General features: G+C 46.4%; 1 protein-coding gene across 1 annotated transcript; it reads right to left on the bottom strand.

Moving 5' to 3' along the window:
• Positions 1-5,122: 5,122 nt before the first annotated feature.
• On the bottom strand, positions 5,123-23,483 carry LOC142388560 (zinc finger FYVE domain-containing protein 1). Its single transcript, XM_075473964.1, has 12 exons — positions 23,241-23,483; positions 22,239-22,520; positions 18,640-18,862; positions 18,309-18,526; positions 18,045-18,151; positions 9,547-9,655; positions 9,314-9,411; positions 9,097-9,214; positions 8,693-8,863; positions 8,412-8,604; positions 8,181-8,279; positions 5,123-6,683 (listed from the first exon to the last, which is right to left on the bottom strand). Exons 1-12 carry the CDS (start codon positions 23,355-23,357, stop codon positions 6,451-6,453), a joined length of 1,968 nt encoding a protein of 655 aa, XP_075330079.1. The 5' UTR covers positions 23,358-23,483; the 3' UTR covers positions 5,123-6,450.
• Positions 23,484-24,987: the final 1,504 nt, after the last annotated feature.

Raw genomic sequence — 24,987 nt, 5'->3', positions numbered from 1 at the left:
TGGAACTTGTTTGCCAGCCAAACTCTTTTCCAGCGCTTGGTAAATCAGCTACAGTGCAACATGCTACTGATGTGACAAATCAATAAATAGTTTTTGAAAAAACAGAATTTTCATGATGATGTGTCAGGCATTTTTAATGCTCTTCTGTTCTTGTTTCACTCTCCTCTCATCTCAAGCAGCAGGTGGTTGCTCAGCCCAAAACTGGTTCTGTCCAAGCTCTCTCACTTAAAAGGGAGTTTTTCTACCCCTCTTTGAAAGGGGGGATGGTTGGATTTCTCTCCATAACAAAGTCAGATTATTAGTACTGGGATAACATACCTTAGGACTTGGCTACATACAGTACTCTGCAAAAGTCTTGAGACACTCCTCAATTCTTCACATTTTGTTTCAAAGAAGCCAAACTAAACCATTGTCTTTTTTTTAAAGTGGTCTGAAGCAATAGCTCCCCGAGTAGTTTGAGGGTTTGATTACTGTCAATACTCTTTTATGACTGAGTAATGCATAGATCATTTTTGCATTTTTCGCACTCCCAACAAACCCAGTAATGTGCCCATTTGTTTCAACTAGAGACATAAATCTGATTAACTGCAGATTTTACATCCTTCACTTTCAACTGTCGGGCAGCCACAGTTTCTCCTCCCTTCCACCTACTTATGGTCTGCCCCATTGATGTTGGACAAAACAGCCTATATAGGAAATGGTGATGTGGGGTTGCCATGGTGACAAAGTAGAAGATTAATCTATGTCATCTGACAAGTTCTGGTATCAGCAAAACTGCTTCAAATACACAAACACATTACAAAGGCGGCAATATAATCCTTACGGATTTGCTGTTTTGCAACAACAAACTGCAACTATTTCATTATAATCTTAAATATGTGAGTTTGTGGAGAAAATATCTAACTGTAGGTTGTGCAGTTGAGCTCGAGTCACTGCTTTCAGTGTGTGTGTGTGTGTGTGTGTGTGTAACATCTGATCAGAGTAAGAACAGACCCTGTGATGGTGTTTGGGTAATGGACCATGGTTCCATTGTCAGATCAGCATTGGATAATGCATCCATGCTACATGTGCATGCACACACATACACTAATTTATCATCCTTATCACTACTTCATCCCAAATACACAAATATGCTGCACATGCTGCTTTAAATTTGTTAGCACTGTTAGCACTTTAAGTGAGTTTCGCTGATACAACCTGAATTCACTTCAAACTCTTCTCAGGTTTGTTTGTACTCCATAACTCATACCAGGGATTACATACACACACACACACACACACACACACACACACACACACACACACACACACACACACACACACGCGCACGCACACACACACACACACACACACACACGTCAAACTACTAATCACTATGTATATAGTGTAGGACTTGTAACTTTGCAGCCCTTCAAACCAGATGGAAGTAATTGCATTTTTAAAGTAACAGCCTGTGTTGGCTATTGATCAAAGCAAGAATTTATCATCTATTTTGAAGCTGGTTCCAACAGCACAACAGGATCAGTAATATTGATGGAAAACTTAATGCTTGGTTGAAGTAGTACTGTACCGATGGAGATCTAATTGTTAGCGTCTGTATTTGTGTACACTCGCCTTGGAGTTAAGGCTGCCTCAAACCCCAAGGGCCTTCTTTACTGTTTCTTGACGAGAATGTGTGTGTGTTTGTGTTTGTACACATATAAAAATGCCCACAATGTAGGCAAACCCTTCGGGAGGCTCGTCATGGACAGTTTGCTCAGTACACGAGAATTAAAATGCGACCACATTCCTAATGAAGCAAAATTTAGGGCCATATACCATCTACTGTGGGATTCTCATCAGAGCTGTGGGTAATAACCATTTGCTTGGACCTACGAAGCAGAGGTCCTGAGGCTGGATCCATGACTCTCTCTCTGCGTGTCTACGCTCTCTCTCTTACACACACACAGTCACACACACAGTGAAACGAGTGTCAGCTTCTACCACCCCCTGCCAACAACTGTCACTCATCAGCATCGGGTGCCAGGGAGCACCAGAGCCAATCTGCTCTCACCCTTTGTTTTCTTTGCTCAAAGCATCCGAACAGCAATGTAAATCACTTATTTGCTATGCTACTGAATCAGAAGGGGCTTCCCTGTGTCCTGTCTCATACCTAATGAGCCTAAGGGAGATTACAACTATTTGAAATAAACCCAATCACTTCAGTGCTTAGTCATATGCTTAATCACCATTTGACATCACGCCACTGACAGATTGTCGGCAGTATGAGTAAATCATCCAATATTCATGTGTGGCTTCTAAGTGGCATATTTATTTTCAATGCCTCAATTAAAAAAGACAGATTCTTCTGTAATTTACAACACTTCTCATAGCTTATGTTTGTCATGTACATTTTTTTCTCTGTACGTTGATGATACATTGCCAATAAAATAATCATTTTACGAGCTGTGTACTGGATAGGTGTCATTTACAATAAAAATAAAAATCACATCTTCTTGCTTTACATGTGATTCAAAACTGCCATGGATTACGACGGCATCTCTACACATGCCCTATACACATTCATTCCTGCTTGTGTGTGTGTATGCGAGGAGAATCCTATAACTTACTGGCTGAGAAAATGCTAATTTGTGACCTCCAAACAGGAGAGCTTAATAGTAAAATTCCCTGCTGGGAGCTACTCAGAATAGTTACTTGTAGGCGGTGTCACATTAAATTTATTCTGGTGCAGCTGCATTATTAATGCTCATCCAGCGCCCTCCTGTGTTTAAATTGGGCAGCACATTATGGATCTGCCCACCTGTTTGAAGCTGCTGCACATAAAACAGATCCTACCAACAAAACCTGCTGTTCTTATTTTCTATACATGCTCTGTGAGAAGGATAATGAACAACAAGGCATCAGCTAAGGTAGATAATATGAAAATAACAACTTTTATCGTTTAAGTTTTATAATTTAAAAAAAAAAAAAAAAGCTGCTGAAATTAACCAACTGCCTTAAAATCTGCTACCAGTACCAAAAATGCTTATTTAAAAATGTACAAGAACAGAGACCACATAGCCTCAGTAGCCATATAGCGCTTCTAGTCTCAGTTTTTCTTGCCAAGTCTTGCTTAAGAAGACTTAAACATAACCAAGAGTTTACCAACATGTCTGCATAACTACACATTTCCATGACAAAGCACATTTCATTATGACAACGGTTAGAAAACACAATTTTCTTTAGGAATAAAAGGACTTCCTCGTGCCATACTGCAATAAACTGACTGGATGTGTCTTGTTAAAGCTAGCCCTGCATGATCTTTCCACCTTGGTTTTGAGGGAAACGCAGCAATACCACCAACACCACTTCCAGCCTTTTCTATTCGTTTCACCATGCACATACTCTTTCCACAGCTTCAGTCTAAATCAATTTTACAACAGCTTCATGTGAGAGTGTTTTTTTGGTGGAGAAACGAGCCCTGGACAGATATGAGTTGTAGAATTACATAAAAGAATTCTAATCTACAGACATAACGATAACAGTCACAAATATATGGCAAGCTACTTTAAAATCCCATCACTTTAGGCTTATTTAGCCCAAGATAATTCATATTAGATTCTACAGTCTCGCTACTGATGTCCCTGCCTCCATGTTGACATAACGTGTAATTGGTTTTTGAAGGAAATGAGCTGTGTTGCAGATATATTTCAATGATACATTAGTGCACCCAGCACCAAGGACCATGAACTTTAGATAACCTTTATCCAATGAGAGGTTGTTAGCAAAGAGGGAGATGGAGGGAAATTAGATGGAGATCCGTGTTCACATATTGTAAGTGACAATTTATCATGTATGAGGCAGTCACCAAAGTTGTGGGGCAAAGTCTGAAACAAAGATGAGACCAAAATAAACCTTTACAAAAGCTAAATAAAGTCAAAGTGTGCAGAAAGACAATATTTGCTCATGATCCAATTAATTCCACCCCATCATGTCATAGCCTGGACCTCACTCAGTCTTCATTACTGTAGATGAAGCAGATTATGGCAGCCGCAGGATGAGCTGAGAAGTGTACAGACACATTTACCTGGCTATGTCCAAAGCAGTTCCTCCGGTGTCTTCTTCCTGCAACAGCACAATAAAGCCAAACTGGCAGTCAATGCAAAGCTTCTATCAGGCCCTGGAGTTACTTTTACCTGCTGACAAGGAGTTTAAAGATAGAGAGCCTTGAAACAAACATCAGCTAAAGGCATCTACAATCATGTCAGCCATGTCAGTGGGCTGAAGCCTGCATCACAGAGCCGCAGTCAGTGCCACCACTGTCCACTTCCACGTGTTTGTTGTGTCAAATCAAATCCCGTTTTTCTCTTGACCCCAGAAAAAGAGACTTGTAGCAACCACTTTCACTACTGGATTATGGTGATATAATTCATATGCATGCTTCTTCATAATGCCTCAATGCCCCTGATACAATCTACCACGGAGCACTGAGGTTCATTACAGACCTTAAGACCCTTACTCACCACTGTATGTTGTAGTCTTGAGTTGGATAGTCAGCCTTATCCCCCTTTAGACTCAAACACTGACATTTTTTTTCTTTACAAAGCTAAAATGGCCTTCACTCAACTTACCTACAGACCTATATTCTTATAAAATCAGCAGTCACAGTTGTGTCAGTTACCAAGATTTGTTTCTTTAAACCGCACCAACAGGCCATACTGAATTTGGGTAAAAAGGTGTTTAACCCTACTGCTTCTTTTACTTAAATAAAGGTGTATTAATAAATTACTTAGGATTCAGCTAAATAATGTATTATCAATACTATATTTTAGCAAAATACGTTGATTCATTCCACTATCGTGCTGTCTAAATACCTTGGGCTAAGTCCATGACTCTGCAATCTGTCAGGGTAATGGGTCACACCTAACTGCTGAGTTTCTATAATTTACAGAGTGGTGGATCCAGTGGTGAGATTTCAGACAAACCTTCATTTTCACATTGATCTACAAGGTTCAGTTATGAAAAAACAAAGAAAGCTATCAAGTTATTCATGTAGGCACACGATTTTCCTTGGTTTTCTTTATTTGGATTAGCCTCTGCTATTTAAAGAAAAAAAAGAAAAAAAAAAAATCGGGATTGACAGTTGTTAGATTTGGCTGGAAAACCTTTGAAACTAGTTTATTTCCACGCTGAAAAGCAGCACTAAAGCATTCAGTTTGTTACACAGAGAAACTTCTTTTGACTGTGTCCATCTCTAACAATTTTTTCTATATAATTTGAACTTTACATAGATAAATGATTTAATGTGATTGTGATTCTTTATTTGAGGAAAGCTTCCTCAAGCATCACTGCTACACTTCAGGTATATCTACAGTAATACAAATGTGTTTTCAAACACTGGAATGTCTAAATGTGGTGAGATACAGATTCTATTCTTCGATTCATTTCATCATATTGCAAAAACCACTGCATACGAGTTTAAGGATCAAGGCTTTAAGTGACATTTCTCTGTGATTAGGCAAAAAGAATATCTTTAGTTCTAGCACATATGCAGTAATCCCCCCAAACAACCCTCAGGGACTCCAGAAACGGGTAATAAGATTCCCATTAAGGCACACATTGTGACAAATTGTGTTTGACATATTTGCTTGTTTTTTCTTTTGCCTTGGCTACCACAGGAACAACCTAATTTACATTTTTCTAACAGTGATTTTGATACTCCTCTCTGCCGAGATGTGCAAAAGAGGCAATTCAGAGGAAGTCAACCCAGGAGGATAAAAGAAATAACCTTACACATCGCAGCTCTTCCAAAGTCTGTGCAAGAGTCAAACGAGAGACCCATAAGTCGGTTGCTTTAGCTTGGCTTTTGACGCAGAGAGCTTTAAACTTTAAAATCTACCATTGCCAAGTGGATCCCTTTTACTTGTCCTTTGAGCTAACAAAGTGTTCCAACTGAGAATGGGCAGCCTGCTGCAGCGATAAATATGACACCGGGACACAGGACTGCCGTTAAGAGTTTAAGCTCTGTTGTGATATAAAGACAATTAAATGTCTTAAATTTTAAAAGCAGTCGGTTAAAAATATATGTGCAGCTTGCCTTTTGTCTAGTTGGACTTAAAGAAGTTTGACTTGTCAATTGGAGCTGTAGTTAAAGTGATCTATAGCAGCTTTGTTTTTGTTTCTTGTTGGCCTGTTAACTGATACAACATCAGTTTGTTATAGAAGGGAGATCAGATGGAGAGCAGATACTTTGTGAGTGCAGACAGTCTACAATCCAGATGGTGATCACTGTGAGCATCTGAGCAGCCCATCCAGTTACATAAAAACAAAGCCGATTCCAGTTTTGTCAAATAGTGCTGAGAAGCTGATCCCTCTTGGTGTTTTGGAGCAGCGTTGCTGGGATTCACAGTGTTTTGTGGATCATCTGGGGAAGACTGGGTGCCCTTTGAGAAGTATTCCTGGTTGTGGTGGTCACAGGCTGTCTGTGCGGGCGTGGCAGCTGTCACACACTCTGACTGGATGGTCCCAGCCTCGAGACGGCACAGGCTTGTTGTGTGTGGAGCAGGGGCCGCACACACCCTGCCCACAGGCCCTGCAGTGGTGCTTCGACATGGCTGGGGTAAAGGTTTTGGAGCACTGATTGCACTGGGTGATGTTCTGGTCTGGGACCCAGTAGTCTGGTCGAGCCACATCCTTCACAAAACCTGAGGAGGATGGATGGAAAAGTAGATGATGAGTTTCAGACTTTCATCAGGGATTATACACGCCGCACATCGTTATGGAAAATACTGCATAGCCGGGAATATTTCTGTTCTAACACTAAATGGTGATGTCATTCCTCACACACACACACACACACACACACACACACACACACACACACACACACACACACACACACACTCTCTGAGCTGGAGGTTTTGTTGCTCCTCCTTCTACTTTAAAATGCTCCAAATGAGTTCTACTGAATTAAACACACAGGACGTAGCTCACCAGGTCAGGACTTTTGCACTCGTGCCACCACTCCAACCTCTGTATTTTGCAATTGGCCCCATTCAGTTTCTGTGGGGGGTCTGGTGAGTTCAATATTAACCAAGCTTGCACCCCAACTGTGCACTTTCTGTGCTACTTTTGTGCACGCAGTGGTTTTCTTCTCGGTAACTGTCCGTTCATGCATCCTTCACATTGTCTGAGCAGCATCACTGATACAATTAAACAGGCTCTCAACTTAATAACTGCTTAAGTAGTCGTTTTCAAACATGAACACAGGAGATGTTCAGCAAAGTGTGAGGACAATTTGGTCCAGACTTTTGCTGCAGCTGCTGTTCACTCGTGTCTCTCACTTTCTACTGGCAATATATTCTCATAGCTGGAAATATAAGGAAGGGTGGTGAAGGGGCATCAACTGTCCAGAGCGCACAGGATGCAGGATGTGACGCAGAAATTACGCTGTGGAAATCGCCACATTTACACAGAAGAGGCTCCTTGCTGTTTTGGTATCAGTGCTGCATGTATCTGAATGTGTCCACAACAGTGAGGAGCGAGTGGAAGGCAGGATAAAGTTCAGCAGAGAGAAGAATGAAGCAGCAATTCTTACACGCATGCACATCAGCAGTAAACGTTCAGGCAGATTTGTTGCTATGTTCAGACACTGTCTTACTTGCTGATTTTTTTTAGATTTGACTGGGGGGGGGGGCTAGGTGGAAAAAAGTCCTGTGAAGCCACATGCAGTCGGCATGACTCAACTTTAATCGATCTTAAAAGTAATTTTATTCTTTTCTGATATTTCCTGAGTTGCCAGCAGACTCTGTTCTGTGCACCAGTCATTTTATGAATACAGAAACATTCAAAATAACTAGTGAAAACATAAATGAGTGTGACGAGAACATGACAGTCGATGGAATCGAGATTCTATTTTGCTATTGAGTTCCATGTCTCCGTTTCCCCAGACGATCTTTATTAGCATACAACTAAAGTCTGCTAAAGGTGTAAAAGGTGTCTAAAAGGTGAATTTGACAATATTTTTCAGAAAATAGATAAACCAAAACCAGATAAAGCTACTTTCCGACATATTTTGCACATTCCAAAGCAGATACGCGCTGATAGAAATGATAGATTCAGTAGCACAATTCAAAGCTTTGCATGTTAAAATCAGAATCATCTTGAACAATGTGTATTGATAAAGATGCAGCTGTACTCACAGAGAGGGTAGTCCACAGCTGTAGTTACCATGTCCAGTGTAGACTGGGCCACCTCCGTCACCCTGCGAGCTATCAGACCCCGAGGCTCCACCTTACACACTGAAGAAAAGAGGCGTGGACATATAGCAGAGACAGAGACATGAAGACATTGAGAATATTTCCTCTTTGTTCTAATAGAATTAAATCTTTAGACTGTCCACAGCCTTTGCTGACAGGCTACAGGCGTCTTACCCTCACGGTTACTGTCGGGTGGCCCTCCCTGCCTGTAGCAGGCCTTACACACTCTTACAGGACAACTCCCCCAGCCCCGCTCTGGCACCGGCATCCTGTGGCTGGAGCAGGGATGGCAGAAACCATCGCCGCATGATCTACAGTGATGCTTCCTCTCAGCCTCCTCAAACACCTTCTGACATCCACGACAGACCTGAGAGGCAGGAGGCACAACAATAACACACATGAAGTCATTACCGATGAAGGGACTGTGAGCCTCTGCTTTAGTTCTTCATACTTACTGTGATCTCTGCATTGGGCCTCCAGTACGGAGGCGCCACCTGGTCAGTGAGCCAGGCTGTGACAGCTTTAGTGGGGCCGGTACCATACTCAGACACCGACTGAATCACATAGTTCATACCATCCAGGACCCTCTGGGCGGCATTCTGGTGGTTGGTCAGAAAGGTGTCGGACTGAGAGACGAGAAAGGGATCAAACAACAAGAAAATCAGGCATTTCATACGTGGTCATCCCTGATTAGTCAGATTTGTGTAAAGGATGTGTAACACGAAACAGATAGAGTTCCTGTTTCCAAACTCTCTCCCGTTTCAGTTGTTTGTGAAATCTTGTCAATGAGATTCTTTCTGCATATGTGTAAATGTGTGTAAAAAGCTCAGGATGAAAAAGAAAGAGGCAGAATGCTCACCCCCTCCCAGACATGCTTGACCTCGGATCTCACCACGCCGCTCTCGGGGTCCTGGTTTCCCATCCAGTACTGTCTGCTGCGGTAGATTACACCACAGCTGGCGCACTCCAACACATATCTGACAGAAAGAGACGGAGGAAGAGGCAACAGAGAGTGAAAAGGAGATAAGTGCTTGAAAAGCACTGAAAGGACTGTATATGTGTGTGTGTTTACCTACCCTGACCAGGCAAATTTGGCCAGTCCAAACCATGGGTTGTCTGAGGAGGCCGATGTTTTGGGGACTACAATCACCTCTCTGCCCCCTTCATAGCACCGCTGGAGACACAGAAAGTAATACAGAAAACTTTTAAGAGAAAGAGCGTGAGACAGTTTTAACGAATAATCAGAGAGAGCAGAGAAACAGAGGAAGGCCTCACACAACAGAAGCTCACTGTGATGATCCTGTCTTACCTTACAGATGAGGACCTTGTTGTTATATTGGTGTGCATACTGGCAGAGTCCATCTGCCACGTGGGGGACCCTGTCTCTGAGATGATTCATTCCATTTTTACAGCGAATGCTGGAGGTTCAGACAGAAAGAAGTCACGAGTCAGTGATGAAGGCACGGTTTGTTTCAATGGTGGGTTTTCTATCAATACAGGAGAAAATCCTTTCAGATTGTGTGGCATGGTTTTCTCCAGCTAACATGGAGAAGACATTAATTATGTCCCACTAAGGGTGAGAATAACAACAAAAGTGGTCTGCCTTTATAGAATTAATTCCGAATCTGTAATTCAACACCTGAAAAAGATTTGGGTTTATGTTTACAGATGGAAAGTTTGAATGAACTTTGGTGGATTCCTGAAGGTGAAAAATACTTTAGGGTCATATGGCTGTCTCACCAGTGCAGGCTGAATAAACTGGACTAGGAGGTGGACTCCCTCCTCGAGCACCCGTGGCGATAAAGCTAGACCGTTTGCAGCTTGGTGACAAAAATAGATGAGATATAAACATCTCACACAAACACATTCCTTTGTATATTAAGCGCAGGGAAATGATTTTAAACAAATTAAGAGTTGTGCAGGTATGGTTAGAGGTATGGAAATTGCTTAATCGTAAAATGCATCTTGATGCAGATGTGAATGACTTTGCATCAGCACAGTGACATCACAGAGAGTTTGCAGCCTCCACATAATCATAGTGTACAGTGCTAAATTAGTCCTTTTTTTCCCGTCTCAGCAGAAAATGAAAGTAGCACATTTCTGTTGGCACGTTAGGTTCAACTGGTGTGAAACACTGAAGAAAACGAAAGTTACGTATGTAACTACGGTTCTATGAATCCCGAATGACCGCCAGAGGCGGTGCTGAAAGCACTGAATGTCCCTTCGCGCATGCGCCGTTCGAGTAGTAATACCAACAGAGTCACACCTGTGACATGTCGGGTGATCAATCAGAGGCTATATAGCCCGGTGTCATCCGACACTCTGCTCCTACAGAATCTTCTCGCGGAATGCAAGGATTCTGAGTGACAGAGAAGCTCTGGCGGTCATTCGGGATTCATAGAACCGTAGTTACATACGTAACTTTCGTTCTATTTCATCCCTACTGACCGCCAGAGGCGGTGCTGAAAGCACTGAATGACCAATACCAGCGGCGTCACGAGGAATCCAGAGCAAAATACCTCATTGGGAAGGCTCAGAGGACCCTCGCCGCAGAACCTGATCCAGAGGATGAGGGGAGGCCACATTCACCCTGTAGAATCGGGTGAACGTGCTCGGGGAAGCCCATGATGCAGCAGCACATAGCACTTCCATTGGAACCCCCCTCAAGGCAGCCCAGGAAGCAGAGGCGCTCCTGGTAGAGTGCGCCTTCACACCAGCGGGTGGGGAGCAGCGCCCCGTAGCGTAGGCGTGGCAGATGACATCCACGATCCAGTGGGAGAGGCGCTGTTTGGAAAGGGGACAACCCAACCTAGGGCCCCCATAACACAGGAATAGCTGGTCCGAGCGTCGAATAGCAGCAGTGGCTGCAATGTACGCCTCCAGTGCCCTCACTGGGCACAACGACCGGGACCCACCAGCAGTACCTTCCGACACGGGTTGAAATCGTGCCAACCTCAATGGCCGGTTGCAATGCGAACGAGGCAACACCTTAGGCAGAAATGCAGGGTTTGGCCACAAGGTAACCCCAGATTCATCAGCATCCCACCTGAGACAGGAAGGGCTGACCGACAGAGCATGTAGCTCGCTGACCCTCTTAGCCGAGACAATAGCCATCAGAAAGGCAGTTTTCCACGACAGCCACCTGAGGTCCGCCAGCTCCAAAGGTTCGAATGGGGGGTGGCACAGAGCTTCAAGCACCAAGGCCAGATCCCAAACAGGGGCCCGTGGGGCCATCGGTGGGTGCAACCGACGAGCGCCACGCATAAACAGGGAGATGAGTTCATGGCTCCCCACAGTACAGCCCGCAAAGCCAGCATGACCAGATGAAATGGCCGCGACATACACCTTAAGCGTTGAGGGAGTGCGGCCCCTGTCAAGAAGAGACTGGAGAAACTCCAGTACAGTGGACACTGCACAGGTGACTGGATCATCCTTGCGGGCAAAACACCACTGGGAAAACAGCCGCCACCTGTTCTCATATTGCTGGCGAGTAGAGGGTGCCCTGGCACTCAAAAGGGTGCGTCTGACGGGATCAGAATGACCGGTCAACAGCTGTCCAAGCCGTCCAGCGGCCATACCCACAGTCGGAGGCGGTGGGGATTGGGGTGCCACAATCGTCCCCCCAGCTGGGACAGCAAATCCCTCCTGGTCGGGAGACACCATGGGGCGCCGCGACACAGGCTCCGTAGAAGCGGGAACCATGGCCGTGCCGGCCAACACGGAGCCACCAGCAACAGTCTGTGTCCCTCCTCGGCAACTCTCCGAAGGGTAGGCCAAATCAGGGACAGGGGTGGGAATGCATACAGGAGGACCCTCGGCCAAGGATGAGCCAGTGCGTCCTGGCCCAGTGCGCCTGACGCCCCCGTAAGGGAATACCATCGAGGGCACCGAGTTGACTCCTCTGTGGCGAAGAGATCCACCTCCGCCTGACCAAAGAGGTCCCAGATCCTGAGCACCACGTCGCCGTGAAGGGACCACTCTCCCGGCGCAGTTGCCTGGCGGGAAAGAGTGTCCGCGACGTGGTTGTGCCGCCCAGGCAAGTACACTGCCCGCAGGGTGGACAGGCGAGGAGAGGCCCATTCTAGGAGGGCTGTGGCCACTTCCAGCAGCTGCGCTGATCTGGTGCCACCCTGATGGTTGACGTGGTAGACCGCGGAGGTGTTGTCCGACCGTATAAGGACATGTTTCCCTTCCAGATGGGGAATAAAGTGACTGAGTGCCAAATGCACCGCACGCAGCTCCAGTACATTTATGTGCCTGGAGCGATCCCGTCGGCCCCAGCGGCCCTGAGCCGCTCTGTGTTGCCATACCGCACCCCATCCAGTAGGGCTGGCATCCGTCGTGACCACCTCTCTCCGACACACAACTATCCCCATGGGGACACCCCTGGACAAATAGCTTCTGTCCCTCCATGGCCTCAGGACACGAAGACATGACCCTGTCACCAGGAGTTGGCGATGCCTGTGCCGCCTGGCGTCCAGGCGGAAGCTGTTGAGCCACCTCTGAAAGGGGCGCAGTGACAGCAGACCCAAGGGCACGACCCGGGTGACTGATGTCAGTTTGCCCAGCAGCCGCAGGAAGGTGACGTAGGACAACTGCCGGCCCAGCCTGAATCGACTGACCAACTGGAGTATGTCGGTCACCCGTTGAGCAGATGGGTAAGCCCGCATGGAGGGCGAATCCAGAAAAATACCCAGAAAAACGGTTGTCTGAGACGGGGTCAGGCAGCTCTTTTCCGAGTTGACCTGGAGGCCCAACCGGGACACGTGATCCAGCAGACGATTCGTATCGCGAAAGGCATGTGCTCGGGATGGAGCGCAAAGAAGCCAATCGTCGAGGTATGCAAGTACCTTCACTCCGCAGGCCTGCAGAGGAGAGAGGGCCGCTTTCACACACCGAGTGAACACCCTCGGGGAAAGAGAGAGGCCAAATGGGAGCACCCGGAACTGCCAATGGCGACCCTGATAGGCAAACCGGAGAAAACGGCGATGTTCTGCCGCAATAGGTACATGGAAGTACGCGTCCGTCAAGTCTATTGAGGTAAACCACTCGTTCCTCGCAACAGTCTGAAGGACCTCTGCTGTCGTGAGCATGTGAAAGGGCAGTACCTTGAGATATTGATTCAGTCCCCTGAGATCCAGAATGGGACGAAATCCGCCTGTCTTTTTGGGCACAAGGAAGTATGTGGAGTAGTAGCCCCTGGGTTGTTGCAGAGGATCCACTGCCTCGATCGCGCCTTTGGCCAGGAGGGCGGAAAGCTCCTGATCCAATGCATGGGCTTTTACCGGGTCGGTGATCACGGTCACCCTGACCCGGCGTGAAATGTGAGGCCGCCGTCGGAATTGTAACCGGTAACCATGGGTCAGAGTTGCAACCACCCATGGATCCCGAGTATGAGCAGCCCAATAACGGAGCTGCTGATGGGAATAAAATCCGACGGTCAGCCTGGTGGCATCACCGTCTGCCCCCACGGCCCCTAGGGGCCCTGGTGGGGCGGCGGCCAGAGTGTGGGTCACGGGCCTGCCTGGCTGGTTGGCGGGCTGGCACACGAAAGGCCCTGCTGGGCCCCTGTCGTTCGGCCGGGGGAACCCGAGCACGACCCCGAGGTGGCGGCCAATCACTGCGGCCAGCCTGCGGGTGCCGTGTACGCCGAGGTGGGGGCATACCCCTGCTCAGGCCTGAAAGCTGCCGCCTGGTGTTCCGCGCCTGAACAGTCCGTTCCAGCGCTTCCAAGGCAGCCGAGCCAAACAATTCCCCTGGCACCACAGGCACCCCACGGAGGGTCCGACGACCTGCTTCAGTCAACGGAGACTGTGCCAGCCAGACCTGTCGACGAGCCTGAATCAAGAAAGACATCACGCGCCCAAGCTCCCTAGTCATCAGTGCAAAAGCCTGAAGCGCAGCATCACTAAAGCCAATCGCAGTAGTGGCCCCACCAGAGTCCTGTAGGGATGAAGAAAGGGCGAACATGAGGTGCGCCAAGGAATTGCCAAGGCGGCCAGCACGCGTCCCGGCGTTATAGGCTCTACAGAGGAAGTCGTCTGTAACACGGCATTGAGCCCGTGGGCACCGAACATCACGGCGAAGAGCCTCATCCGGCGCCACAATGAGTGAGGCCACAGCGGGCTCAACCGCAGGCATGCAATCCAAGCCTGCTTTAGCCGACTCATGCATAGCCTCTAACACGCGACCATCTGGGGAGAGGCGCGAAAAGGCTTTGGGGTCCCGCCAACAGGCGTGTAGCTCCTTTAGGTACTCCTCGGATGGAGGGACAAAGAATGGAGCAGGGGCCTGTCCGCGCCTGAAAAAGGCGCTTCCGGGAGCCGACTCTTGTGCCTGTGGGACGGTCAGCTGCAGCTGCCCCAAAGCCATCTGCATGACGTCCCGCATAGAGCCGTCGCTCGCCCCACTAGCTGCCCCCTGTGAAGAGGGCGAGCCAGACCCTGTACGAGACGACTGCGCCCCCACCTCACTCCTAAAGTGAGAGGCGGAGGCAGCCAAAGACAACGTGTCCTCCTCGGGTGCCAACTCAGGCATGGGGGGAGACGCAGGATCCAACTGGTGTGCCTGGAAAAGGGATTTCATTTCCGCTAGTTCTGCAGACAAACGCTCCACCACTGTGGAAAGGCCCTGATCAGCCTTGGCTCGACTCCTCTTAGGAGGAGCCACAGAGGCCGCAGCCTCACTCCGGCGCTTCGAGCGCCTAGGGAGGGTCACCTGCCCAGAAAGAGGAATGTCATTGCCAACCTCGGGGCGCAATTGGGCCAGCCGAGTCACCCTCACGGCATGGGGCATGTAACTGCAGTCCATGCAGGGGTTTTCCGAGAGGGCCTCCACCAGGTGATCATGCCCAAGGCAGGCAGGGCACAGATCGTGGCCATCATCTGCCTGAAGCACGGTCCCGCAATCCGTACAACCGTGGGAGCCATCCATGTTTGAAGCTGACCTGAGCTCAACCGCAGGCCGAAAGAACGGGGGAGCTGACACCGGCAGCCACGTCCAGAACACCGGACGACAATCCAAACTCCAAGACTGGGAGAGGGGGCGAAAACGCAGCCGTCACCAATCAGGGCAGTCAACACCGAATAGGCGGCTAGCTAAAACTGGGAGAGGGGGCGCAAACGCTGCCTTCACCAGTTAGAGCGACCAACACTGAGTCAGCGGCTGGCTAGAACGGGGAGAGGGGAGGCGGAAACGCTGCCTCCACCAGTTAAGCTCAGCGCAAAACAGAGTGAGCCGTCCGCGAAAGTTGGGAGAGGGGGCGACCACGCAGCCTTCACCAACTAACGCTCCGTGCAAATCAAGCAGCCAGAACTGAAGAAGCGGCTAGCCAAGACTGGGAGAGGGGGCGAAAACGCAGCCGTCACCAACCAGGGCAGTCAAGCCGAATAGGCGGCTAGCTAAAGACTGGGAGAGGGGGCGAAAACGCTGCCTTCACCAGCTAAAGCAACCAAAACTGAGTAAGCAGCTGGCTAGAACGGGGAGAGGGGGCGGAAACGCTGCCTTCACCAGTTAAAGCTCAGCGCAAAACAGAGTGAGCCGTCCGCGAAAGTTGGGAGAGGGGGCGACCACGCAGCCTTCACCAAATAACGCTCGATGCCAATCAAGGCAGCCAGAACTGAATAAGCGGCCAGCCAAAACTGGGAGAGGGGGCGAAAACGCTGCCTTCACCAGTTAAAGCAACGGAAACTGAGTAAGTGGCTGGCTACCACCGGGAGAGGGGGCGAAAACGCTGCCTTCACCGATTAAATCTTAGCGCAAAACAGGGTGAGCCGTCCGCGAAAGTTGGGAGAGGGGGCGACCACGCAGCCTTCACCAAATAACGCTCAATGCCAATCAAGGCAGCCAGAACTGAATAAGCAGCTAGCCAAAGCTGGGAGAGGGGGCGAAAACGCTGCCTTCACCAGTTAAAGCAACGAAAACTGAGTAAGTGGCTGGCTACCACCGGGAGAGGGGGCGAAAACGCTGCCTTCACCGATTAAATCTCAGCGCAAAACAAAGTGAGACGTCCGCCAAAGTTGGGAGAGGGGGCGAAAACGCAGCCTTCACCAAATAAGTTTCAACGAAAAAACAAGCAGACGGACTCAGAAGCCACCACTGGTAGCCCAGTTCAAAACCGGAAATCAGCTGGTTATGGGAGAGGGGGGCGGAACGCCACCGTCACCAACCAAGCAACAAAAACACAGATGCCACCGCAGGCAGCTCAGCAAACAGACTCAGAAGCTACCGCAGGCAGCTCAGGTCCAAACTTAAATAGCCGTTTACTATCGGGAGAGGGGGCGAAAACGCTGCCGTCACCAATTACAGCAAACAAAAACACAGCTGCAACAGAACTCAGAGGCTACCGCCGGTAGCTTAGTTCAGGAAGTCAAACAATCAGCTGTGTAACCTCGGGGGAGAGGGGGCGACGCCACCGCAACCGAGTAAGCAACAAAACTCAGAAGCTACCGCCGGTAGCTTAGTTTAGGAAGCCAAACAATCAGCTGTGCCACAAACAATCAGCTGTGTAACCTCGGGAGAAAGGGCTGAGACGCCACCTCAACCGAGTAAAGCAACAAAACACAGAGGCTACCGCCGGCAGCTTAGTTTAGGAAGCCAAACAATCAGCTGTGCAACCTCGGGGGAGAGGGGGCGAGACGCCACCGCCACCGAGTAAAGTAACAAAACACAGAGGCTACCGTAGGTAGCTTAGTTTAGGAAGCCAACAATCAGCTGTGTAACCTCGAGAGAGAGGGGGCGAGACGCCACCTCAACCGAGTAAAGCAACAAAACTCAGAGGCTACCGCCGGTAGCTTAGTTTAGGAAGCCAAACAATCGGCTGTGTGAGCTAACAATCAGCCGTTTATCAGGGGGCGAGACGCCACCCCAGATGCTACCGTCGGTAGCTCAGTTCAGAACGAAGCACTCAGCTGTTAACTGAACAAGCGGTAGCCAAGGCGCTACCGTCCCAATTTTAAAGCGCAGTAACAACGCACCACGACACCAACCTGTGAGTCGGTCCAAAAGTAACTCGTCGCAGCCCCTAGGAGGGCGAAATATCGCTGCTCCAGCCACAGGCAAATGGGGCGTCAAACGACGGTGAAATGACCAAGAAGGCAGGTTGATGCTGTGCAAGCGAACCGCACGCGAGAAGAAAAAGGAGCAGAGTGTCGGATGACACCGGGCTATATAGCCTCTGATTGATCACCCGACATGTCACAGGTGTGACTCTGTTGGTATTACTACTCGAACGGCGCATGCGTGAAGGGACATTCAGTGCTTTCAGCACCGCCTCTGGCGGTCAGTAGGGATGAAATAGAACCCTCTGAGAAGGGAAAGAAGAGTCACGTCTTTGCTCTTTTTTTTTCGTGTTTTAAATGTTTCTTTGGGTGTTGGTGGCCTTTAATTGACAATACGTGGACAGGAAAAGGGGCGGAGAGAGTGGGGGTCTGGGCCGGCCGCATTGAGGACCTACAGCCTCTGTCCGTGGGATGCCTGCTTAACCAGTTGAGCTATAATGCGCCCCTTTATATAAACAGCTGAACTTGCATCTACAGCCAAACTAAAGCTCAGGTAAAGGACTTGTTATGTAAAGCTAGTCCAGTATTACATTGATTTCTGGGCTTCCTGTGGCAACTGACCCATATGTAGAAATGTAGCGTTAAACTTCAAGAAATTTGCTTCTGAGATTTAAACTGAAGCAGAGGAAAAACTTCAACTTAGCTTCATTGATCAAACTAACTCTTTAAATAAGGGGGGGGGGGGTTGTGATTTAAGCCTACAGTCATTCTTGGAAAACCTCGGGTGAAGACGATGGCACTGACTTACTTGCAGCTCTGGCAGACGGAGGAACAAGTGAAGTACTCGTCTGGGAAGAAGGAGTACAGTGTCATCTTTTCGTCTGATAGTTCCCCACAGAAACGCTCACTCAGAGCCTGGGAAACATAAAAGGGAAGGCTTAGAGAGCGGAAAAGTGGACATAAAACCAGATGGGAGCAGAAAGGGAGATAAAGAGAGACTACCCAATAGACAAATTAAAAAAGCCTTTTTCATCCATCTGTTAAACGTCTAAGATTGTAGTGTACCACTTACTTCCAGAGCATGAAATACTATCCCCGGCTGGCGGGGGGAGCGTGTGTGAGTGTTCTTCACTTGCTGTCTGACGGCCTCCAGCAGCCTGCTGTAGTCTGTGGGGGGTGTGATGGTCTGAGTGCCTACATACTGTACCGAGCTGAAGGCCTCAGTCCCCAAACCCAGGTCATGAAAACGCTTCTGGAGCAGCGTGTCAGCATGACCGGCCACCTTGGAGTCTATATCAGAACATGAGAATGAAAGAGGAAACGCTGACACCAGGACAAAAATTCATTCTGCAAGCAAACATTTTTGAAAAAGGGATCTGGTTTACTGTATTTCTTTCCCCTACCGTGGCCCAGCAGCTGGGTGTGTGTAGTCTCCTGAAAGACGATGACAGCAGGTCCAAGAGAGGACAGGGGCACATCCAGACCGCAGCGGCTGGACAAGGCCCTCAGCTCCGGGGTGAAGTGCTTCAGGTAGGCCACTGAGGCACTGCTCAGGAAGTGGAACATGTCGTTATGGAGGCGCTCTGCTCGTGTGCGATAGACAACTATGTCAGACACTGCCAAAACCTGGTAAAGACACAAGATGATGAATATGGCAATAAGATAGAAGTAACATATGTGGCTGTTACCAAGGAAACAAGAAAACTTGTGGAAAACTGTAAAAATGTCTTCTCTTATTAGTTTAAAGCATCAAAACAAATTATGACAAGAACAACTCAACTCTAGCTCTGGATTAACCATTGTAAAGTAAGAAATGCAGTTTATTGTGCTTAACAATTATGAAATTGTATTCCCCTATGACTATATTTAAAAAAAAAAAAAAAAAGAATTAAAAACTGGGACAAAATGCTACGATCAAGAGTGTCGGTGCTCTGTATTAACCTCTGGTGGAACGGTAGGATCTCCGGCTAACCTTTATAAATGTTATCATGCTGATGAGTGGCTTCATTGACACGTACTGTGAGCTTCAAGCTATCCAGCAAATTCACAAGCTCCATTGCGTTGGACTCATTTTCTTATCTGCATGAATCAATAATCAGGCTTCTTTCAGGTTTTTTGCAGTGATACCATGTACCATGACTTCTGACAATTTCTGAAAAAAAAAAGCCATGATAAGCACCACTAAATCCGCCTCCATCAATGTCAGTACACACCGGCTGTGCTGGGAAAATGGCTGCAATTGCTGTTGTGTCTCACTGAGTGATAATGACGACATTTTGATTGGACAAGCCTCTTCAAGTGTTGCAATACAGGTCCAACTGTTTAGACAGATCTTCTTTTCAGTCACAGATCTTTAACCAGGGGGGTTTGTTAGCCATTGATCCGACACTAAAGGAGCTGATTGAAGGAGTTTTATAATCCTTTCCACCGTTTCCACTGACAACTCTCTAACTGACAACCAGCCAAGTGCAATAGCTTGTTATACCTTATAAACACTCTCTTTAAGCTGGAGAATGATTTGCATATTCAGGCTTGTGTGGGTATTTGTTTTAGAAAGGCAAATTACACGGTGATTCCATCCTTTTCCCTCTAATTCATATGAAAAAAAAAAGGGTAAAAAAATTACCCCAATTTTTATTGAGCTATGATATAAAAGTTATTTTTCTGTGTTTTACCATTTTACCAAATAGAAAAGCTGAATGAATGAGTGACGATTCCATACTTTTTTGCCAAGAGTTGTACATATCTGTGCTTGCTGCTGTTTACTAGTTAAACAATTTAGCCGAGCTTCTGTTTGGGAGCTGGTTGACAAAGACAAAGACTTGTCTGGTTGAATTGACTTTCTGATAAAAACCTGTCAGGTTCAAAGCCATATTCACAGCTTTAAGGGGTATAGAAATTCTCAATTATGCTTCCAATTACAATACGGACTTCGGTAACCATTATGTCAAATCAAATCAAATCAAATTTATTTGTATAGCACATTTCATGTACAAAACAAATAAAAGCATTGAAGCAGGGAGTGGAAGAAGCATTGAAAAAACATAAAATAATATAAAGAGAAACAAATAAAATAATTTAACAGTCCAGATAAATTAAAAGATATCGTGCAGATTTCATGCATAGACACATGAGAAAAGAAATGTTTTTAACCTGGATTTAAAAATGTCTACATATGGTGAAAGTTTAATCTTTCGTCTAATCTCTTATGGTGACATAAACAGTCTTTAACGGAGGCGAAGAAAACAAATTTCTAAAATTAAGAAAAATGCGTGCTCCCAAGGCAATGGGAGATTGGATTTACCAGATCCAAAGTTGTATGGTCTATCATATGAAATGGCCAAACTGGAAAATATTGGAAAAAGCAGATTGGATAGTGCGATTAAATAATGCTGACCATGTAGTCTGAGGGAGTCTGCATCAGCGAAGCAACACAACAAACTCAAGCGTGGTAAACAAAGTATTATGCTAAATGAAACATCACATACAGAAATATGCTTCACCATAGCACAAAGCCACCATTTGTTCAGGAAAACCTCTTTATACTGGAAGTAGTGAAATTCAGATGGGATGTACAGAATATGACATCTGTGGAAAGATGGTTCATTCATGTTCATTGAAGAGTAGATTTGTAGTTTTAATCTTATCGACAATTTTTGGAAATGACTACAAATAAAACCAGCGTAACATATAAATTTAAGGAAACCATGTTATAGCTCGACAGACTTCTCTGTTAGTTGTGCGATGTGGCTGATTTCTTTTGGCAGACTGCAGAAATGTCTGGTAAGCAAGAGGAAAGCTTCCAAAATGTATAGATCCCATCAAACTCAAAACTCTGTCGTATGAAAATGATGAACAGTTTAGTTTGGAGGTGTATAACACACACATAAAAAAAACAAAAAAAAAACAACGTTCCTGGGTTATACGAGGGGAAAATACACCGATAAGTGATTAACACGGCTCATCTTGTTCGAATGTAATACTATGTTAAGAAAACCATCACCCTGCATTCTCGTGGATGTTACTTTGACTCTTGCCCCCAACTCAACCCTTAGCCGGTCGAGGCAGATAGACACCTTCCCTGAGTCTGGTTCTGATGAAGGTTTTTTTCTTTCCAGTTGCCTCGTGCACGCACAGGACAGGGGATTGGATCAAAGAGAAGTTCCTATGCAATCTGTGGGTTTCCTTAGCTAGGCAATTTTCTAATTGGCTCTGTAAGAATTGGACATACTTCGCAACTTGAATTCATTTGACTGGATTATGATTGTTTTAGAAATAATAGGGATTTTAACTGGCTTCAACTGGATGGTACATTGGTATGATTTGGTGCTATATAAATAAAACTGAATTGAACTGAATAAACATTTTGCAGATCTGTCAGCGCAAGCAAGTCTATTTATTAGATGAGTCCCATTTCAGGTCATGGAGTCACGTAATGGCAGAGCACGTAATGGGCGGCTGTAGCTCAGGAGGAAGAGCAGTCGCCCACCAATCGGAAGGTTGTGGTTCGACTCCAGCTACATGTCGGCAAGACACTGAACCCCACGTTGCCTACCGATAAATCCGTCGGTGTATGTGTGAATGATTAGAAAGCACGTAGTGTGTATAGATGTAGACGTGCTGTATGAGTGTGTGTGAATGGGTGAATGTGGCATGTAGTGTTAGAAGCGCTTTGAGTGGTCAGCTAGACTAGAAAAGCGCTATACAAGTACAGTCCATTTACTGGATAAATAGCAATTTCACCCAAGCACATTTTACTTCATTTTCAGAGCCAGATTTCCAGGGAATTCCTTAACATGAGTTAAGGAATACAACAACCAGAACACACATTTGGGTTTAACTTAAGCTAAAAGTTTCAAAACAGTGCACATCTCTTGTACCTGTGTGCTTTTTTAGGATGCCAAAATGCCATTCAGGATCTGTGACAACACTCGCATTATAATCATTTAAAGAACAACAAGGCGTTTTATTTTCAATAGGCAGAAGCCACCACTAACTTTACCTTCAGCAACAGTCGCATTCTCTGGTTTTGATTGGCTGCTGCTCCCAACAGGCCTTCTGTATCCAGGGCGACCAGGCTGAGAGCAGGATTGTAAGCAGCCCACACTCCCACCGTGCAGGAGCTTGGGGACTTGGAGGTGTAGAACACACTCTCACCACCAAACAGGATGTGGTTGAGCGTATGGGACTTGCCATCGCCGGTGTTGCCAAAGATTGAGAGGACCTTTACACCTGCAACATCTGCACAGCCAAGTTTTTCCACAAACTCAGTCTCATCATGGACCTAAAAGAAGATGAGGAAGAAAACCAAAGCTTTTGTGTACAGGAGATGAATAACATGGCCACTTTAACATGACATGGTTCTTCTGATGACTCGATTTGATTTAATTTGCATGAGCAGTATATTACTAGGTGACAGCAGCATCTAACAAAACAAAAGAACAGAGTTGTGCTTCTTTGAGCTTGCCTACTTTTATCCCAGAAATCCCAGCTGTATTTATCATAAATGGGCTGCTGAGCCTTCACATACAATTATCAATTCATGCAGCTGGGTCCAAAAGTGGAAAGAAAGCCTTAATCTCCTACCCTTTAATCAACAGTGGCAACAACACAACGTGAGGTTGCCTCCCTGCGGGTCAGCTGTGCTGCATGAATCACCAGGGAATTCCCCAATGAGAACCCAATATGCTGCTCTGCTGTCTTCAGCTTCTGATTAGGTCACCCGTTCTTTTTATTTTAGGATACATTAGCCAAAGAGATGAGCACCCCCACATAACGCTGATAGTTAGGAAGGAAATATAACGCTCAAGAGCTTCTTTAAGTCTTTTAAAAAGAGTAAGCAAACTTCATCTCGGTGTTCCGAAAGCTCATACATTAGAAATATAACTGCTCATTTATAGCAAAACATAGGTAGTGGCCTTCACTAAAGATATTCTAATCTTCTTCTCCGCCTCCCAGCTAGCTGTTAGCGGCTATTAGCTCAGCTGGCGTTAGCTAGTTTTACCTTCAGGTTTTCTTGTTCGTCCACAAGCAGGAAGCTCCGGGTGACATCACGGTGCCCCTCTGGCTTCACTGGACCTATCGATAAACTATCCATTTCCTTCATTAATATGTCTGACATCGTCCCTCAATAACTTAAAACATATTTGTGACGGCGAAATGCAAAACGAAAGTTCAACATGACTCCTGTTCGTCATTAACAACAACAACGCGTGTGCAGCTGGGGAGGAGGCAAGAGCACGCAGGGCCGTGACGTAAGACGTATTGTTTATACATTTGTTTGGAGCATCCGCACCACCTTGTGGTGAAAATATAGTACAGCAAGCAACCGTGCCATTCATGAAACTTCTGAAATCAGCGAATAGCAAAGCATAAAATTAAATGAGATGGCCCATGTACGCGTCCATGAGCATACTGTGTTCTGTTTTTACGTTTAGATTAATCATTCAAACAAACTATAGGTCAAGTCAATATATTTGCTCCAAAACGTTAAGCAATAAATTATGCATATACCTACAAAGAAATTTGTTCATAATTACAGCAATTCACGCGAAATTAAAGTTTCCATTTATCTGTCAGAGAGTGTTTTATTGGAGCGGTGCTACCACATTAGAGCTGCTGGCTAATGTTCATTAAATATTTGTTAGCACAGATCTATAAATATCACATGTCACTGAAAGGCTTCAGAGTGGCGCCACTGCTGCTAACATGACATGGAGACAGAAATTCCAGCATCAGAGCTCTAACAGTCCTTGCTGGGCTCTACACGACTTTTCCTCCCTTTATCTTTTTCGCTTCCTTTTTCCTTGATATGCATAATTTACGCTGGGCACAGTTCAAATTCATAGACCAAAGGAAACAAAATCTTGGTTGTAACCTGTAACACATTTGTCCGCAGCCCACGTGAAATGAATGCACCGTGTGGGCTGGATCCAGCAACAGGCAAGAAAATGATGTGAAGCGCGTAACAAAGGATAGAGTCGTAAGCATGAGAGACAAATATCTGAAATAATCAGTTATTGGCCCACTCTCAACACATCACCCCTGATAAATTAATAATTAAAGCTGCTCAATGCAGGGCATGGCATAGATAATGTGAGATTAAGCATGGGCCTGTCTACATGCCTTCACTGATGTAAAATTATGCGGAAATTTTGCATTTAAATTACCCTTAAACTGCTATATCACCTTGATAAATACACGATTAAACTTTATAATAATGATGATAATAATAAAGGCTATCACAACTATTTCTTAATGCAGTTAACACATTTACAGGTGGTTAATTTGTGTGTTTCAGAGGCCCCAAGAGATAATGTTGTAATATATAGGCTTACACCTATATATTTCATTCGCACATTCCTTTTAAACACCTATCACAAGCTGGATTGGTAGAACTTGCTTCACATAAGAAATTGTATTCAAACGTACCCCATTATCACCCATAGGCTTTAAAGCAACAATTTCCATACTCTCAAAGGCTACCTGCCATCCCCAGACTGACTGGCCCTACAACCCAACCTTGACATAACTGTAGACGTTTCCCCCACCCCTGTTAATTCGGATTGGGGGGGGGGGGGGGGGGGGGGGGGGGGCTTTGCCTTTACAAGTCCGAGGCGGGCCCGTGGTCCACAGAAACCGCTATCCCCGCTGGTAATTGTAGTAGCTCTGCCGCCATGCGTTTCATGTTGACATGCGTAAAAAACTACACTTCCCCAAAGCTGTCACGGAGCGCTCCCGCCTGCCATTGG

Source organism: Odontesthes bonariensis, chromosome 9, assembly GCF_027942865.1.
Source record: "Odontesthes bonariensis isolate fOdoBon6 chromosome 9, fOdoBon6.hap1, whole genome shotgun sequence".
Taxonomy (NCBI): Eukaryota; Metazoa; Chordata; class Actinopteri; order Atheriniformes; family Atherinopsidae; genus Odontesthes; species Odontesthes bonariensis.
This window is presented reverse-complemented; position numbering and strand designations above follow the sequence as displayed.

Bases quoted from the DNA above. Each gene is read 5' to 3' on its own strand.
- LOC142388560 (XM_075473964.1), bottom strand. From the start codon at position 23,357: ATGTCAGACATATTAATGAAGGAAATGGATAGTTTATCGATAGGTCCA. The intron at 9,656-18,044 runs GTAAGTCAGTGC...CTGAACCTCCAG, and splicing joins TCCGTCTGCCAGAGCTGCAA to CATTCGCTGTAAAAATGGAA. The intron at 8,864-9,096 runs GTGAGCATTCTG...CTCGTCTCTCAG, and splicing joins TCAAGCATGTCTGGGAGGGG to TCCGACACCTTTCTGACCAA.